Raw genomic sequence first — 18,557 nt, 5'->3', positions numbered from 1 at the left:
ACATGCTTAAAATTAAGAAGCATGTATGTGCTGGCATAGAAATCAGAGCTTGTTTTCCTACTAATATTGTCATTTTAGTCACGGGTGGTGACAAAACTGGGGAGGAGGACGTGAGTCAGAGGACCTGAAGAGAGTGGAATTCAGCGCCGTGGGTTGGATGTGACCCACAGGCCCTGGATCAGTGCTGTGCACGTTGCTGACCCTCTGCACTCCACTGTGGGAGCTCTGCACTCCTGACCAGGGCAAGCTGTGTCAACCAGCCGTCGCTGTCGGGGGCTGCTGAGACGCTGTGCTTGCAAAGCCCCCACAGCAAGAGCAAGCACTTCCCACCCACGAGCCCCGGGACAGGCAGGGCCCCACCGCTGCTCCCGGGTGCCTGACCAAGCCCCTCAGCGCCTACCTGTCAATTCCAGCTGCACCTGCGAGGCTGCCGTGAAGGTCGCGTTCACCTTGCTGCTGGTTGCATTGAACCAGTCAATGGTTAGAGTTGCAGGCTGTCTTTTTCCTAAATATTCATAATATCCCTTCCACACCGAACTGACGAAAAACACATCCGAAGGAACTGCAGGGAAGGGAACAGATGACGTCAGCACACACACACACACACCTGTGTGGACATTTCAAGCTCAGACGGCCTAACCCTGCTCGTGAGAGATGACCGTCAACAGCAAGGAGGTCACCTGGGGCACTGTGCTCACACAGTGTGCGTGGCGGTCAGAAGAGACAGCCCTTGCTCTGTGCAGGCCACAGCTCTGCTCTGCGGAGGCAGGGGAGCCCGGGAGCCTGCGAGGCGGACCTCCACAGTGTGGGCCTGGGAGGTGGTTCTACCAAGGCTAGCGTCATTTTCCTGTGCTCAGTAGGAAAGTGTTCACTGCCCCCTGGACTCCCGCTGATACCTCACTAGCACCCTGTCTGCTCTTTGGAAGACACACACTTAGAGGGAATGACTCATGTCATCTGTGAGGTGCGCCTGCCCTCAACAAGCTCATGCTTCCGAGCACGTGGACGGCACCAGCTTGTGAAGACAGGGGCCTTGCTTCACTGAGGGCTTTGCTTTGCAAGTGCAGCTGACCGCTCTCCCCCATGCTCTTCTGCTCTACCTGAGTCTCCTTCTGCAAAACATCCCAACATTAGTCAGAAAGGGAGAAGTGGTCGCCTCCGCTGCCTCTTTTGTGTATGTCTACTAAATTCAGAAATAAAAGGCATGGAGTCTTTTAAACAGATGAATCTGGGTCAGGAATGCATGCAGAGGTTCCTGACGTATTTTATTTTCACAATTTATAAAAAGTATTACATTTATCTTCCACATCTCAGGTAGCAATTATGTATAAAATCCTGCCTTTTTCCTAATGTCGACCTAAACATCAACGCATTACAATGTAAAGGTCCACATCAGGGTTTCCCTAAGATTCTCTCCCTTATGAGGTACATCTCCTCATGATGTAGCAAAAAAATTCAATTAAACAAGTTCCCTGCAAGTAGAACTGGTCAAAACACATTCAGTTGCTAGGTAGAAAGAATGATTCACTTCTCTCTAAAAATATCTTCAGTAAATCTAATAAAGTGGAAATCATGAAGTCACAACGGTGTCCCCGCTTCTTTTTGCAGCCTATTGGCCACTTTCCTGTGTCCCTGGACAAGCTCAGCCTGCAAAGACCCTAGTAGGAGAAGCCCGAGAGCAGAGTGAGGCTTCCATGGCTTTGTGGAAACCCAGCTTACAGTAAAGACATTCAAATAATAAAACTAAGTTAAAATGATGTCTCAGCACAAGTATCTGAGATACTTGGAGATGACTGACATTAAACAGTGGCTGCAGAGGCCCTGATTTTAACTGGCAACCCCCAAATGTTTAATTTATTAAAACCAACAGCCTCTAGAATAGCCCAGATTGTTTTTCAAGACTGGTTTCTGTAACACTCAGCTGAGAATATTAATGTGTGCACCCCTTCCCTCCAGGCCTGAGGGTGTCTCCCAGTAGTGGGCATCCCTGACTGGGTAGGTTAAGGTAGCACCGGGGCTTCAGAGCCACCTCTCTGTATTCAGACATGACCATCAGTCATGGGGTAGCATTCTCCTTGGGTCCTTGCCACTTGAGTTCCTGAGGGTAGTGTGCCAGTACACCCAGCCAATAGCAGAGCCATGCTAGTGTGGACCACCATGATAAAGAACCTAGTGTGGACCACCATGATAAAGAACCGTATCTAGTTAGCACTTCCTCAGAGAGGAGAAAAGTTACCCTGAAAATAATGTGTGCACCTACAAAAAGCACATGTAGATATTTAAATATCTTAAACACAAAACAAGAAACACATGACAATGAAATGCTGTTTCCTTCTGTTAAAGAAAGTGTGGCTTGTACTTGATTTGTGATATTTTAATGAAATGGTGAGGAAAGATGATTTTATGTTCTTCATTGTGTAGGATGGAGAGAGTCCTCTATCATGCGATCTGCCTCACCTAAGAATTGACTGTGCGGCACAGCATTACCAGTTTCCTTCCACACTGATGTCAAAATAGAGCATCATGTCCAAGAAACCAGCATTAATACCCAAGTAAGGAAAATACTAGTCATTGACCTCATATGTTTACAAAGACTATTTATGCTTAAAAAAACAAACAAATTTGGGGATACTTGTTTGATTTAAATAGTATCCAAATCCGTAACACAGAGCCACCTTGCCAAATGATGTCAGATACAGAAGCCCTCTCTTAGGATCAGGACTGCGCCTTTCAAATTCACTGCCTGATGCATTGAGCAAATGCCCCACATGGTGACAGGCCATGTGGGGCATTTGCTCAATGATGAGCTTGCTGGAAGGCAGAGATATGGAAATCATGGATCATGCAGGTCCTTGGAAGACGGGGTTGCCCGTGTGAACTGCTCTGGTGACAGTGCACACCATCATGCTTGGTTGGGGCTAGCTCCCTCACACAGAGGAAGGACTGCAACCCTATTTATAAGGCTCTCCATCATACCACGCGTGGGCTCAGCCTGTCCTTTGCCTCTGTGGAAGCAAATCGTGAGCAAGCATGTCCAGGGCTGCCCTTGCACACAGTGTTGTTCCACTCACAAACCCCTGCAGCAAATCAAACAGAAATCTGCGCAGGTGTGGGGTGTCAAATCATCAGAATGCTACTTTGCCCCGTGTAATGGATTCAGAAATTTAAATGCTAAGAATTGTTTCACTGTGCAAAATAAGGAGAGAACAAATCACTTAATTTGATTGAAATCTATAACTGTTCTGGTATACAAACCTGGAGTTTTAGTAACTGTTTCATTAACTTCTCTCACTCCTTTACCTACAAGTAAAAAGACAAATTATCATTTTCAAAAACATTTATTTTTTAATAAGTTTGAAAAAAAAATGTCAAATTGAAGCAATTTTCCTTTCTCCAGATTTTTTAAATGTACCAAATACGACTGTCGCATCCATATGCATCTTAGGCCCATGTGTGAACAGTGTCCTGTGTGTCGTGGAGAGCTGCCTTCCACAGGAGGAGTCTTGCACACCCACTTCATGGGCAAATCCACTCAGGTGCTACAACAGAGAGCCTTGCAAATGAGGGTGGCTTGGGTCAGCCTTCTATTACCCTGCTGGGGACACCGCCTCACACTAGGGCCAGCTACCTGAGGTGTCCAGGATTCCAACCCTCTGGTGTCCCAGGGCCCCAAATCTTCTGGCATGGAAGAAGACGGAGTTCATTCAGTCTATTGAGTTACACTTACTTTACTGTCTCGAAGCTTTTATATTTACAGGTCAAACTACAAATGATGATTTTTAAAAGCTCGTATTCTTCTATTCTGATGGGGAAGGGCCAAGGGGTGTATTTTAAAATCCTTAACCTGAGACTCTGAGTAAATGTGCTCCAGGAAGCCAAGACTGATGTACTCCACAAACTTGCTTCCTGCTGTCCAAGACGCAAGGCGGATCCGCAAACCACATTGGTTAGAATGTGACAGGTTTGCTGCCAGCAATTCTGACTCACATGTTACTCTCATTTGTAAACACACAAATCTGTAATTAAAGCATCCTTTTCATGCTAATTGCTTTTGTAACTTCAAAAAATAGAACGAATGTTAAGAATATATAAACATCTACTTCACCACCAAACAGCTTATGGATTCAAAAACACAGGTAGTTTCACTTATACATTCTCAGACACTTGGTAATATTTATTTATGCATCTTCAGTTTTAAGAAGCACATTTTCTGAGAATATATTGTCTATTATTTTTTCTTTTAACTCAGAATATTTTTCTTCAGCCACATAGCATTTCTCTTTTGCTTAAAATGTAGATAGCAAATTATAAAGTCTCTATGTCCATGTAACCCTGAGGTATACATCATTCGCTCACTGTATGCACATACAGGCACACACAGCTCAGCACACGGAGTGTGCTGAGGCTGGCTGAGGACACCTCCTCCTGCCGCTGCTCCTGGGCCTCAGAGCTGCTCATCTGCTGGTGGGCAGGGACGCTCCTCCCTGCTCTCAGGAATGTGCCTTCACGCCGTGATCAATGACTTACTTTTACACACAGGTGACTTCCCCGTCCACTTCATATCTGCCTTGCACGTCCTATGTTCAGAGCCACCTGCAAGGAAGAAGCCCGCGTGGCAGGTGTACACCAAGGTGTAGCCAAAAGCAGGAAGGTCGATGGCCCGCACGTCCGCGTGCGCCGGGGTTTCTGGCTGCCTGCAGGCGTGAGCTGAAACGGCATTCATCCCGTTAGGAACACGGAGACCGCCTCACTGCGAAGCTCACACATGCATCCCAAGAGGTAAGCAGCAAGCACGTCAGAGACGGCTGTGAGGCGGGTGATTTCACATATGACATATACACATGATTACATGTAGAGATTCAGAGGAGAGATCCTAGCTTTGGAATAAACGGGACACTCTGATATGCAGGTAAGATGAATAATAGTTAAAACCCTTACATGACTGGTCTTATAAACTAACTCAGACAGGCTGACACATACTCTAAACATACCTTGATTCTTGTCAAGTGGCAACTAGCAAATTTATTGTTCAATTAAGTGAGCGGTAAAGAGTTGATGTGCACTTAAAGACTTAATTAAAATATAGATTCCCATTTTCTTTACAAATATAATTTAAGAATAGATGAGACCGTAATGCTTATTATATATTCCAAATAGCCTTATTTTTTATAAAGTTTACCCATATGTCTCAGATTTAAAAACTTGGTAGATTATTATAAAACAAGTTTACAATTTTAAAACTATAAATGAAATTGCTTCAAGTATTGCCGATATTTCACATCTTATCAGGCTTTCAAGCTCTCAAGATAATGAGTTCTTGAAGTTCCGTTTTACCTAGAGAGGCACAGTTCAATGGGCACGTACTTGAGTATATGCACGTACACATACGTATGCTGGCCACATATCTGAGCAGTGATGTAGAGATGGCCACTTTAAATTAGCCACACATGTGATAATTCTGATAAATACACAGAAAATCACACCTTACATTTTAGCAAAATTATTTTTCATAACATTCTCCTGATGCTTTATGCTTAAAGCCAGATAAGATGTAGCATTTCACTAGATTAATGGTGGGGAAATGAAGGGCTGATTCACTATTTGTCCACAAAACACTGTCTCTAAATCTCATGATCAAATCACAAAACTAAATTTGGTCCTCAAGTAGCTATTTCAGTGATCCATTCTTACACTCTTCGTTTCTATCACAAAAACACAGCCTAAGCATTTATACTGTTCTCTGACATATCACATGACCTACTAAACACGAGGTCAACTTACAAGCAAGGAGAAAGGGGTGTGGTGCCAGGACTTCTGACTTTAGCCTGGTACTGTTAACTGGAAGGCTCGCTAAGCATAGACTCCCGGCCCACCTCCCTCCAGAGTTTCTGACTCACAGGTCTGGGGCTGAGAACTGGCATCACCACCCAGGTCCTGGCCTTGCTGCTGCTCCAGGTCCCCAACCGTGAGACTCACGCACTTCAGGACCAGGAAACTCTGTCCAGTCAGACACAGACACTGCTCCTGGCTCCCCTCAGGGCAGGCCCTCCCCAGATGGCAGCCAGGTGTGCCCGGTGGCGCAGAGGCCCACTTACGTATGCACTCTGTCTGCAGCCCGCTCCACGTCAGGTTGGCAAGGCAGGTCCGCGTGGTGGAGCCTTGAATGTGGTACCCCTTCCTGCACCTGAAAAACACCGTGCTCCCGACCTGGAGGGAGACCAGGAGGCGTCAGGGGCAGAGAACAGGCCCGGCATGCAGAGCCAAGCCCAGGTGCCCACGCGACGCAGCCAGCCAGCTTCCGCCCTGCCCTGAGCAGCTGTGGGAAGCTACCTGCGCTTCCCACTGTGGTCGGACATCCTTCAGGACAGAGACCATCAGCGAGTGGAGTAAGATCTTAGACCACGGAAAGTTAGGAGGCTGTTTGGGCAAAGAGAGCACACTTTCTCTCTGAATTCAGGGCTCTTGCTTCCTAGACTGTAATAACTATTAGTTTCTTTTCTTTTTTTCCTGCCACTCACATTTTAAACAATTGATATTTATTAGAAAATCACTTTTGCTAACTCTTCTAGGGTGCCGACTTCCTCCTGCTCTGAAGGAGTCCACTGACCATCTTTCTGTTGCTTCAGAATATCCAAAATCCTCAGGGATCGGTGACTTTTATATTTTTTTCTAAAAAATGGGCAAGTGTGGAGGGCACAGGAGATCATCCATGACCCTTTACACCTGAAGCACAAGACCAAGCAGGGCGGAGGGGGGAACCGCGGCCAGGGAAAGCAGCTCCGCACTCAGGGCCACTCCCCAAGTCTCTCCTCATGGGCCAAGCAAGAGTCCTAAGACGCAGACACACATCCTGACATGTGCTCTGAGAACCTACAGCCGTCCCTTAATTCCTCTGTGTCTGTCTCCCACAGGCGTGAGACCACGCAGCCCTTGCTGGAAGTTTGGGAACAACTGTACGAAAATGTGAGGAGACGGTTGGTACACTGAAGAGAAGTGGGGGTGACGCTCTTAGCATGGAAAAAGTGAAGTAGGAATTTACAAAGAAAAATTCCAAAGCCGTCTAAACTCCGGATGCTAACTCTGGTTAGTGGTGAGAAAGGTGGGCCTGTCACGCTCCTCGGAGGCCTCCACGGGTCTCCTGGTGAGCCTCCCAGTGGCCTGACTCAGAGCTCCTGGCAAACACGCTGCAGCCTACCAGCGGGAAGGCGAGGGAGAGCGTCTTCCCCTGGCAGAAAGCAAGAGCAGTGCCCTCCTCACGGGGCACTTTAGCAGGGTGGCCACACCACCCTAGATGGATGCCACACACCAACCTGGGAGCTCGGGGACTTGTGGGACGGGTCTGGCTGAGCAGAGGAAGCTGGTCCCTGAATTGGCGTGATTAACAAAGTATACCTGGAATATTCCAGAACTGAAAGGGCTCACTGTGTGGGGGTCGCGCTTCAGCACGCAGGGGAGGAAGGTGCGTCTCGGGGACTCAGCACTCACTCTAAAGACAGTGTCTTGTCCCCTAAGTTGTCATACGGCCCTCCACTCGTGTTGCTGCACTTTGCTGGGCCATAAGAGGGGGTGCAAGTCGTCCGTGCCTTACACGCTGCTAATGAAGGGCACCATGAGCTCTCACCCACTGTGCACTGCAGGTCACGAGGTCTGAAAGCCACGTGATCAATGGTGATCAAGATTTCATTTTTTGTTTTGAGTCAGTGAGAGCAATGTCCGCATACAGTATTTTATAATATTCCTAGATATTAGCCATTGAATGTTTATTTACCAAAAAGCATTGGCCTGAAGTTTAAGGCCGTACCTCAAAATGACAGAAAATGCACTAGATTCCACCTGTCGGCACCTGAGAGAACCTTCTTTGTGGAGTGCCAGAGAGCTGTCAGGAATTAGCAGTGTGTGCCTGAGTAAGACAGCAACACACTAGGGTCCCTGGGAGATGGGAGGGGGCAGCCGAGGAAGAGCAGCCCTGGAGCTACGTGGTTCTTAGGATGGTGAAAACTTCTTATTTCAAGCTTATCTTGCATTTTAAGCATTTCTGCATATTAACCGCAGTGTTGATGTGCTCTCTATTAAACGCCAACTGATCATTCACAAGTGCTGTTCAGATGTTCGTCTGCCGTGGTGTTTGGAGAGTTCAGGAGAGAACAGGTATCACAAATTAGCTTGGACCAAGGGGCTGGAATGTAATTTCTTCTGTGTTTTTTTTTTTCTCTCTAAAATTTAATATCCACCCATTCTATCCAGCCATTAAGTGGAGTTTTTGATGTGCAATTAATTAGTAATTGAGAACTTCCCTTGGAGCATAACAGACAAATAAATACAAACTTATGCATGTTTTCAAATAGAAATTAACATAGCCATTGTTACAGGAGTGACCAAGTCCCATAGGCTATGCTGAATTTGACAGTTCAAATACATGCAGAAATCCTCAATGAATGGATTTCATTTGGGAAAATATAAGATGAACAAAATATGATATAAAAGTGCAAAAATGTGTTTAAGAATCCACTCAACTTTATATTTCCACTAAAACATGCAAAATAAAAATGAAGTACCTCATATCCTCTGGAGCTATTCTGTATTCCGAAATGTGGAGTACCAGGGTCTGGACAGGCATTGTGTGCAGGATCTGAAACACACAATTAAAACATGGCAGCGTTGATATTAAGAGATTTTGCAAAGTTGATGAAACATTGTTTGACAATATGTGAGATGTTTGTCATGAAACTTGAAGTAAATTGCAACTTTCCTCTATCAGACCTCTTTAGATATTAATTTCTGATGTTAGCAGACTTTGAGTAGCTCTGTATATTCTTACTATAAAAGAACAAGTTGCTCTTCTCCCTTTTCTGGTTTAATTTCCTTCACTGATAATCATTGATTAATATTATGATAAGGGTTTATTTAATGGTCATCTCATCTGGTCATCCATGACATTTTTCCAAATTTCTTCAGTAAATTTTCAAAATTTCAAAAGCAGAAATCCACTTAATGGTCCAAAAGGAAGTGTAAGGTTGTCCAGCAGTGACCTTTGCCAACCACGTAGGATAGGAGTGGTCACAAGCTATCCTGCTGCAACACTGGTGCTCCTTGCTGCTCACAAAAGTAAAATAAAAATAAAAAATAAACAACTTTCTAAAATTTGTTTTCTACAGCAACTAACCCATAACAAGAAAGAAAAAAAAAATACTTTCAGTGTAGGAATATCTACCATGTAGCAGCAGTTTAAATCAAATGACAATAAACAGAATTAGGAAAAAGAATGCTTCAATGAAATTTTTCTAATACTGTCTTGATTTTTAAGTAGATATTATTTGACTTCTTAGAAAATAACCAAGATTAAATGCCATTATTTTTTTACTATAAATTTGCAGGAAAATAGCTCAGTAAAACTGAGTGATCAAAATCAACTCAAGCCTGGGGTGAGTCTGCCTGGCTGGAGGCTGTTCAAGGACCAGTAAGGCCCCCATCTTGCAGGAGGCTTCCCTGCGGGGTGGCGTAGCCAGGGCTGGAGCACCGGGTAGTGTGCTGGCAGAGGATGGCTGTGTGCAGGCTGGAGGGGCTGCAGGTGGTCAGCCGCTAGCACTTACTCAGAGCGGCACCTTTTGTGGAGCACCCTGGAACCACCAATGACCCGGTTTGGGACTGCAGTGTCCTGTGCCTAAACCTCTCCAAGCCCTGGGGCTTTGCTTACCGATGCAGGTGGGCTGTACGCCACTCCACGTGCCGTCAGCTTGGCAGATCCTTCTCGAGGACCCCACGAGTAGGAACGGAGATTTGCACTGGAAGAAGACTTCGGACTTGTAGGTGAAACTCTTCCCACTGAGCCGGCCCTCAGCAGGAGTGCCAGGGTCTCCACAAAACACAGCTGTGGAGAGCAACCGGCAGATGTCACCTGGAGGCTGGGTCAGCTAGACCTGTACTAGTGTCTGTCAGATCTTGGAGGAAAGCCCCTGCCCTCCGGCAAGGCCGACCCCGGTGTAGGATGCTACGTGTTGTAACTTGGCTACGACTGCACATCACTGTGGCCTCAAGTTGCCACCATGGTGTGTGCAGTGACTGCGGCTCTGGGAGAAGTGGAACTGGTGTCGCTGCGGAACTTACGCAGGCACTGGGGGACCTCTCCTTTCCACACCCCGTGGCCTTCGCAGGACAGGATGGCCGAGTGGGAGAGCTGATAGCCGTCCACGCAGCTGTAGCTGATGCTGGAGCCCCAGTGGAAGTCGGTCCCCTCCACCTTCCCATGCGGCACCGGCGGAGGCTGGCTGCACAGGACCGCTGCATCCAAGAACAAGCAGTAAGACGTCTGAGCGCCTCGGTGCCCGCGCCCACGGCTGCCCGTGCCCACGGCCGGGGCTGAGTTCTCCCCCAATTCAAAGGACATCTATGTAGGGTTATGTTCTTTTTCAAATAGGAGAACTACTGAGGAAGACAGTAATAAGATCTCACAGCTGTTCTCCAGTTAGTTTAGGTCGTGTGTACAAAAGCAGCGTGCAGTCAAAGCCTGATGGCTGCAGGATGGAACAGGATCACACAGCACTCCCCACGTGCTCAGGCCAAAGGGGAAGACACTTTCTCACTCCATTTGTGTCTTTTGGGGCTGGTTTCCAGGGACAAATCAAATGAGGACTTGGTCATAGAACACGAATGACACCTTTGGTTTCATACATAGAGATGGTGAGATTTTCTCCTTTCACTTATTTCAAGATAACATATAACTTCCTGAAGGTGCAGCCTGTTCACCCATTTGCTGAACCCTGAAAATGAATGCGTGAAGGTTCAACGAGGCCTACAGACCAGCCCTTGCCGGGGCTGGGGCACAGTCTTGGGGCCTGATGTCCACTTTTTTGGCCCCTGGGGCCTGCATGGATCTGCCTTCCCTACTCTAGAGATTCAACAGGTATTTCCTGAGAATCCACAGGTGTAAGTTTGGTGGACAGGTACATGGGACAGGCTTCAGGTTGGGATCAGGAATGAGCCCCACAGTTCACAGAGGGTGATGGGTGAATCTTCAGAGAAACTTCAAGGGGAAAGAGACAGAGAGGTGGGGAGTCTGTTCTGGAAGGGCCTTGTGGACCACGGTGCTGACTATGAATGTGACAGGTGTCAGCAAGAGGAAGACGGTCTGCAGGAGCACCCGGGAAGCCCCACGCCAGGCCGTTGTGCTGGTAATCCCCCCCCACACACACACACACACCACTCTCACATGGCTGCGTGCCAGCACACGTTGACCCGGGGCTGCACTTAGTGCTAGGAGTTGCAGGTAGGGAAAGGACCATGGTGAGAACCCTGGACTCTACGTGGGGGAAGTGCAGGGTGGTCGGGGGAGCAGGCAGGGCCAGGGGAGGACGGGAGCCACGTTCTCGGGGTCTCTGTGAATCCTCCAGGTCCCTGAGCACCATGTCCAGGGCGTCCAGGCCCTGGCTCTGGCTCCCACAGCCTCGCTCTGCTCCTGTCTCCCTCTGTGCTGGACCACTGCAGCTCTCAAGCCTGGACGCCTGCTCCCCTTCCACCCCACCTGGGCCAGCAGAGGGCAGGGCGCTTCCTCTAGGGTGCAGGAGTGGACCGCCTAACCACATGGTGCTCCCCCCCTCCCACACTCCTACTTCCTTGCCCCCAGGTCAACCCACCCCCCTGCTGCCTGGGGTCACCCAGAAGGGAGTGAGCCTGTCCTGTCCCCAGAGAGCAGTGATATGAGCGTGGTCTTCTCGGTGCCTGTGCCACCTTCCCTCCTGGCCTCCAACCCTCAAACCTCATGGCCTACTCCTACAGGAGATTGCCTGTGTCCTAACCTGCCCCTCTGCTCCCAGTTATATTCACGTCCTCTCCAGGCAGGACAACTGTCATGGGAACACTCCTGCCTCCATTCCCGATTTGTGACCCCAGGCCACCCACGACACCTCTCTGTGGATGACAGTTCCCCATCTGCAACACCAGCATTAGCCTACTGTGAAAACCTAGTGTTCCCAAACACGTTGTCAAGAATTCCAGAATTTCTAGCTCCCAGAATGGCTTGGTACATACTTGCAAAATTAAAAAAAAAAAAAAACAACACAAAAAAACATAATTCTACAAAGACACCTCCACATCTTAGCAAGACCAAAACATGAGGCACACACCTTTGCAGACAGGTTTGCTCTGATTCCACACCCCGTCCTTGGTGCACTGAATAGTGGCTGACGAGGCAGGTTCCATGAGGAAGCCAGGATTGCACTGATAGGTCACTGTCTTGTTGAAGGTGAAATCAGACCCAAACTGGACGCCATTGGGCAGTGAACCTGGATCGCCACAGCTTATAACTAGAGGCAGGTAACAAGAAGAACCAGAGATACATGAAATTATCTTAGCATAAATTAGTCCTGGTCTCTGTTCAAGTTACACACTGAGCTGCTACTCAAAGTGATTACACAGTGAATTATGGAAGTGTCCCTAGCCTCTGTCTGATGAATGGATTGACCACTGTCAGCAGGCCATGTGCTTGAATCACTTATTCCTATTCGATTGGCGGCTGCTGTGTGGACGCTGGCTGCTGTCCTCAGCTGTCCCTGATCAGGCCTGCTGGGCAATCATGCGAGGCCGGCCAAGGCCACAATGCAGGCCGTGGTCAGAGAACCAAACATCTTATTTCTTTGTAGACTAAATGGTCTACAGAGAGAGCCTTGCCATTTTCTTTTTAGCATCTGTTTTACAGCACAGAACGTAACTGGCCATGTACGGAAACTGGCACTAGATAAATAACAGAGCAGATGACAATCTTAAAGTGTCTAAGGAACAGACTCTTAATATCCAGGGAATAGTTTTCCGTCTTTATGTATAAACTTTAAAATTCAATAGGACATTTTGGAATCATGCTGCTTTTTCTCAGCACATGGACTTCACAGCAGTGTCCTGTGCCCACCACCAGGGGCTGCCACTAACTTGTGCAGTCGGGAGCCGCGCCTGTCCAGGTGCCGTTGGCCGTGCAGTGCCGCGTGGTCAGCCCTGAGGTCTGGTAGCCCTCCCAGCATGCGTAGATGACCGAGCTGGAGAACAGGACACCGTCGCTGCTAACGATCATGCCATTGGTGGGGGTGCCGGGATTCCCGCAGGACACGGCTGTTGGGAGAGCAGAACAGCAACACAAAGTGGATGACCTCTGGCTGAGGTGTCGGGGATGGAGGGCTAAGAGTTCAGGGGACGGCATGTTGGTTACAAAACTGCCTGTGTGTCTGTGGAAGGGCGTCGATGTGCACTTTGGATCATGCCCGTGGATCATTCTATAGAACAGGGCAAATGTGAAACTTGCATGTTCACCTGATCCTTCCCGAAGTTCATTGCTTTCAACCCAATCAAAACATAAGTCAAACCCCTGAAAATTCAAAGTCTCTCTACTTTGGGATTAAACACATTTTTATACCTAGATAGAATCATTGTGAATTTTTTAAAAATTCACAATAATTTAAAAAATTTACTTTTGTGCTATTAGTATCTCTGAAGCATCCGCTTCACACACTGGCTTTTTTTTCAAAATCTGGACAACTTGGTCACATATCACATCTCCAGGACAATTCACTTGGAAAACTGTGTGCCTTGGGGACCGTGAGAGACTAGCCCAAACCGTGTGGTAGGATGGGCTCCCCAGACAGCTGGACCCATCGCGCCACGTGAACGCCTTCGCTGACGTCAGACTGCGAATCTCTCAACGCTTGCTTCTCACGGCCACTTCCAGGCTCTGACACCTCACCTAATGTGGCAGGTCTGCACCTAGTGCTCACTGCGTGTGCTCACGGCCACTCCCAGGCTCTGACACCTCACCTAATGTGGCAGGTCTGCACCTAGTGCTCACTGCGCGTGCTCACGGCCACTCCCAGGCACTGACACCTCACCTAATGTGGCAGGTCTGCACCTAGTGCTCACTGCGTGTGCTCACGGCCACTCCCAGGCTCTGACACCTCACCTAATGTGGCAGGTCTGCACCTAGTGCTCACTGCGCGTGCTCCTCTGTCTGCCACTGAGGCTCGCCAGGCTGCTGTGGCTCATTTCAAGGAGGCAAATTCGACCCAATGCTTTTGCTGCCTTAGTTGACCTATTTACCAGATGACTGTCATAGTCCTCCTTATCCCTGTCACACTAACACACAATAGGCAGGCAAAGAAGGCCTGCAACCCTTGTTGGACTACACAAGAATGTGCCCTGAGACTTCCTGGGAATGATCAACATATTAGAAATTACACTTACATATTTATTTGCTCCACCTTCAAAGCTAGCTCTGAGAACAAAGATACATTGCTCTTAAAAATATGGAAGAAAACTCAGTGAATACTTTGCATAGGACTCAAGTCACTATTCTGCAATTCAAGGAGGTTACCTTTCTTATTAATTTGGAAAAGTACATTTGCACGCCAGGCTGAGCTGCATCTTATAGAGAGCACACACACCAGTGCTTCTGATCCCGAGCCCACAGCAGACATGATTATCAATCACGACCCTCTTCCCTGAAGGATCTGGGTCTGAACTTACAGTCTTTCCTAACACAGATCACTTAGCAGTTTCCTGGTTGGCCTGTGAGTTGAGAAATATTGACCACTCTAGAAGCAGATGACAACTAAGGTTCTCGAAAGATTAAAGGATTTATGATTACTATGACGTCAATCAAAATTTCATATTGCAAAAGACCAAGGTGTTGGGTCATTCAAGACTCCTGTTCATTCCACATTTATTCTTTACTTAGCACCCAGTAGGTATTGTGCACAGGTACCAATTGGAAGTCTGTCAGGGAAAGAAGATTCATGTGGTCAAATTCTATTTTGTGTGATCAAATTCTCCGTTTTCAAAAAAAAAATATTTTTAGTTGTAATGGACACAGTACTTTTATTTTGTTTATTTAATTTTTCATGTGGTGATAGGGATCGAACCCAGTGCCTCCCTTGAGCTAGGCAAGTGCTCTATTACTGAGCCACAACTCCAGCCCCCGTGATCAAATTCTTAACGTAACCCATCAACCAAAGAGCAGATGGTTTCTTGTTGTGCTCTGCTATTTCCTACTAATATCTGTGTTTAAACCTCCATGCCACCCAGGGAGGGCCAATGTCAAAATCTGTGAGATAACAGGTGGAAAAATATTCCACTTAACTTATATATTGCTGATAAGTGAATTCTCTGATGACAATGCCATCCTTGTACTGAGAAAGCTCCCCCCAGATGTTGTATTTTATATAATAAATTTTTGATTACATTTTTTTCTTTCCTTTTTTGTGGATGTCAGGAAATACTTTCACTGATAGCTGCAACAAAGTAAAACAAAACAGGAAGCCAGGTATAGGGAGCCTGCCTATAATCTCAGCCATTCAGGAGGCTGAGCCAGGAATCACAAGTTTTGCCTAGGCCAAAAAAGAAAAAAAAAAAAGGAATGGGGTGTAGCTTAGTGGTAGAGCACTAGTGTGAAAAAGAAAGAGGGAGAGAGGTCGAGAGGGAAGAAAGGAAGGAAGGAAGGAAGGAAGGAAGGAAGGAAGGAAGGAAGGAAGGAAGGAGGGAAGGGAGGGAGGGAGGGAGGGAGGGAGGGAGGGAAGGAGATTTAGAGTCACTAAAAGAGAAATATTTTTTTTTTAAATTGGAAAGTATTTTCTGAAATCCACAAAAAAGGAAAGAAAAGAATGTGATCACAAATTTACTGTATAAAACACAACGTCTGTGTGATGGCTGTCTTCATCATTATCACATCTCTGTCACCTGAAGCAGCTTAGGCATGATCAAACTCACATGGAGAAAAGACGGGGCGTTTCCCAAGCAGCTAGAACCAATGACGTAGTTACTTTTGAGCAACTTCAGGAGACGGGGCCTTTTGGAACACTGATAAGCCTATGATTAAAGACTAGATGCTAACCAAAGTCTACGTGACCTGAACTTCAGGAGAATTTCCGAGGATGTGTGCATTTCCTGCCTGCAGAAAGCTGGTCAGTTATTGCAAAACTCTGCTCACGCCGCCCTCACTGCCACACCCATAAAACAAGCAAATCCTATGGAGAGCCGGGCACAGGGGCACACGCCTGTAATCCCAGCCGTTCTGGAGGCTGAGGCAGGAGGATTGCGAGTTCAAAACCAGCCTCAGCAAAAGTGAGGTGCTTAGCAACTCAGTGAGATCCTGCCTCTAAATAGGGCTGGGGATGTGGCTCAGTGGTTGAGTGCCCCTGATTAAAAAAAGAAATCCTACAGAGATTATCTGTCATCAGATGAGAAGCCACTATTGCGCTATGAAGTTTTATAGTATGGGCCAGTGCTGTGGGATCTCTTGGACAAGCAGGGTCTCTCCAGGTGCTCACTCATGATTTTCATTGATGCTCTCGCCAGTTTTGGGGGAGAGGGTTTAACTGTGCATATCACATGTCTCTAGGACTGTCAGGGACTTTTGCTCGCCAGCTTGGAATGAGCTAAGGTTTGAAGCCTCAAGGTGGATTCCACAGCTCCAGCTCCTCACCCTCACACACGGGCTGCACTCCTGACCATGACCCGTTGAGCAGGCAGGTGCGCTCAGGGGAGCCCCTCAGCTGGTGGCCCATCTCACAGGAGAAACGCAGGAGACTCTTCGTTTTAAATTCATCCCCAAGGCGAGACCCATGGGCTGGCGTCCCTGGGTCTCCACAAAATCCAGGAGTGCTTCCTGCGGAACATAAATACACAGCAATGCACAGTTGTGTGAGACTCGTGTGAAACGCATTGTTATACTAAGACACTAAAATCTAAATACCTCTTGGACATGAGTTATGGTTACATAGTATTCTGGCAATCTTGTAAGATTTTTTAATCATAGCCTTCAAAATGGAAGACATTGTCTCTGTGTCAAGGAAATAGCCTATGAAAATATTGTTATGAGGACAAATAACATTCTTTTGGAAGAAATCAAATTCTGCTAGTGGTGCGTGAGCTAGTGTTCCCTGGAAAGGTAAGAACAGACAGCAAAGGGGAGGCAGGTAAGGTGCCTGGTGTTCTCAGAACGTCACAGGAGAGGTCCCAGTCTCCACAGTCAGGTACAGAGTAACAGTGCATTTTAAGAAACATTCATAAAGATATGAGGTGATTATGTCTTTCAGAGGATCAATGTGATTACTGCTGCTGGGGCACTAAATATGGGGAAGGATTCAGAGGAATGTAGGAAAAAAGTAAAGAGCAAACACGGACACACTGAGCCATGGTAAGCAAGTGTCCTAGCAAGGGCAGCAGGTGTCCTAGCAAGGACAGCCAGAAACTCCTACCGAGAAGGTGGAAAGCGAGGGGACCAGAGACCATGTGAAGATGATGATGATGTGTGTGATGGGGACCAGTGACCCTGTGACGATGCTGATGACCATCTATGTGAGAGCACTAGTGACAGATGTGATGGTGATGATTCAGGGATGGGGACCCAGCCAATGTGAAGACTGCTGATGTATCCGACAGCAGTGATGATGGTGAAGAGGATGATGAGAGTCTACAGGGTGGCACATCTGGGTGGAAATGGAACATGCAATGTCGGACAGCTGCAGGATTGAGGACTTCTCTGTCAAGTGTGCACCCTGCGGTTCCTCACCTGAGCAGTGTGGAAGGCTGCCACTCCAGTGACTGTCTTCTTGGCAAACTCTGGTGCTGTTGCCTGTGAGACTCTGGCCCCCTTTGCAGGAGTACTGGACGGTGGCCCCATATGTAAACAGCTCTCCAGTTAGGACAGCATTGGCAGGGACCCCAGGGTGCCCACAAGATATGGCTGAGAAAAGATTGACATAAAGAGGACATCATTCCAGTGAAACGGCTTTGCACTTACTAAATCTCCATTACAGACAACCATGCAGACATCACCTGCTTAAACCAAACCCCTAGTTATGTCACAATGTCCCTGCTGCGTCCTACAGGTGGGCAAAGCAAATTTCTGCACGGCACCCACTCCCAACATTTAGTACTAAAGAAAAGGAGAGCTTCTGTCAACGTCTTGGTTTGTGTGTTTGTTGTTGAGGCAGCTTTCTTAGGGTTGAAATCTGCATGTGGTCTTCAAAGACAAAACTCTGCAGCCTGGTTTCCCCGTCAACCCTGGTAGCCCACGTGGGAAATATGGGCATCATGGGATTTCTGCAGAGCTGACAAGGACCATCAAACCACTTTGCCATGTTTTCATTTAACATGACAATCATACACTTCGCTCGGGGACAACATTCTGTCAAACTGATTTGACCTTCAAGTTTCTATATCTAAGAAAACCATTCTAGGACTTCTAAAATGTGGCGATCTAAAATGTGTAAGTACCAACACTATTAAATGTTCGATGAACTGATTATAAAACAACCCAGTATTTCACATTTCCTTAAAATTATAAGCCTGGTCCATAATCTATTCATAAATATGCCTCAAAAAGGAGAATTCTAGAACCCTGATTACTATAGGACAGTGAAGATTTATCTCTCCCTTTCCCATGAGCTACCAAATTAAAGATAAAAAATAACACACTTTTCTGTTACAAGCAAAGAACTAACTGGATAAAGGCCACCAAGGCTACCTGGCTGGATCTAGGCCACTGACTTAATATCCTGGGCAACTCCATTTGGTCACTAGCA

The 18,557-nt window shown here is 47.1% G+C and overlaps 1 protein-coding gene across 1 annotated transcript in view; it reads right to left on the bottom strand.

The window, feature by feature from the left end:
* Csmd1 (CUB and Sushi multiple domains 1) overlaps positions 1 to 18,557 on the bottom strand; it is a 1,338,703-nt gene that overhangs the window by 8,998 nt on the left and 1,311,148 nt on the right. Inside the window, exons 56-66 of the mRNA XM_071609340.1 lie at positions 17,543 to 17,716; positions 16,454 to 16,636; positions 12,919 to 13,095; positions 12,120 to 12,299; positions 10,105 to 10,278; positions 9,695 to 9,868; positions 8,556 to 8,629; positions 6,096 to 6,207; positions 4,528 to 4,707; positions 3,256 to 3,300; positions 401 to 562 (exon numbers count right to left, since the gene is read on the bottom strand). Of these exons, the coding sequence (XP_071465441.1) occupies positions 401 to 562; positions 3,256 to 3,300; positions 4,528 to 4,707; positions 6,096 to 6,207; positions 8,556 to 8,629; positions 9,695 to 9,868; positions 10,105 to 10,278; positions 12,120 to 12,299; positions 12,919 to 13,095; positions 16,454 to 16,636; positions 17,543 to 17,716 (1,635 nt within the window). The remainder of the gene's footprint in view (positions 1 to 400; positions 563 to 3,255; positions 3,301 to 4,527; positions 4,708 to 6,095; positions 6,208 to 8,555; positions 8,630 to 9,694; positions 9,869 to 10,104; positions 10,279 to 12,119; positions 12,300 to 12,918; positions 13,096 to 16,453; positions 16,637 to 17,542; positions 17,717 to 18,557) is intronic.

The sequence above is a fragment of the Marmota flaviventris genome, chromosome 3 (assembly GCF_047511675.1).
Source record: "Marmota flaviventris isolate mMarFla1 chromosome 3, mMarFla1.hap1, whole genome shotgun sequence".
Classification (NCBI taxonomy): Eukaryota; Metazoa; Chordata; class Mammalia; order Rodentia; family Sciuridae; genus Marmota; species Marmota flaviventris.
Note: the sequence above shows the minus strand (reverse complement) of the source record. Positions and strands in the feature narration are given on the sequence as shown.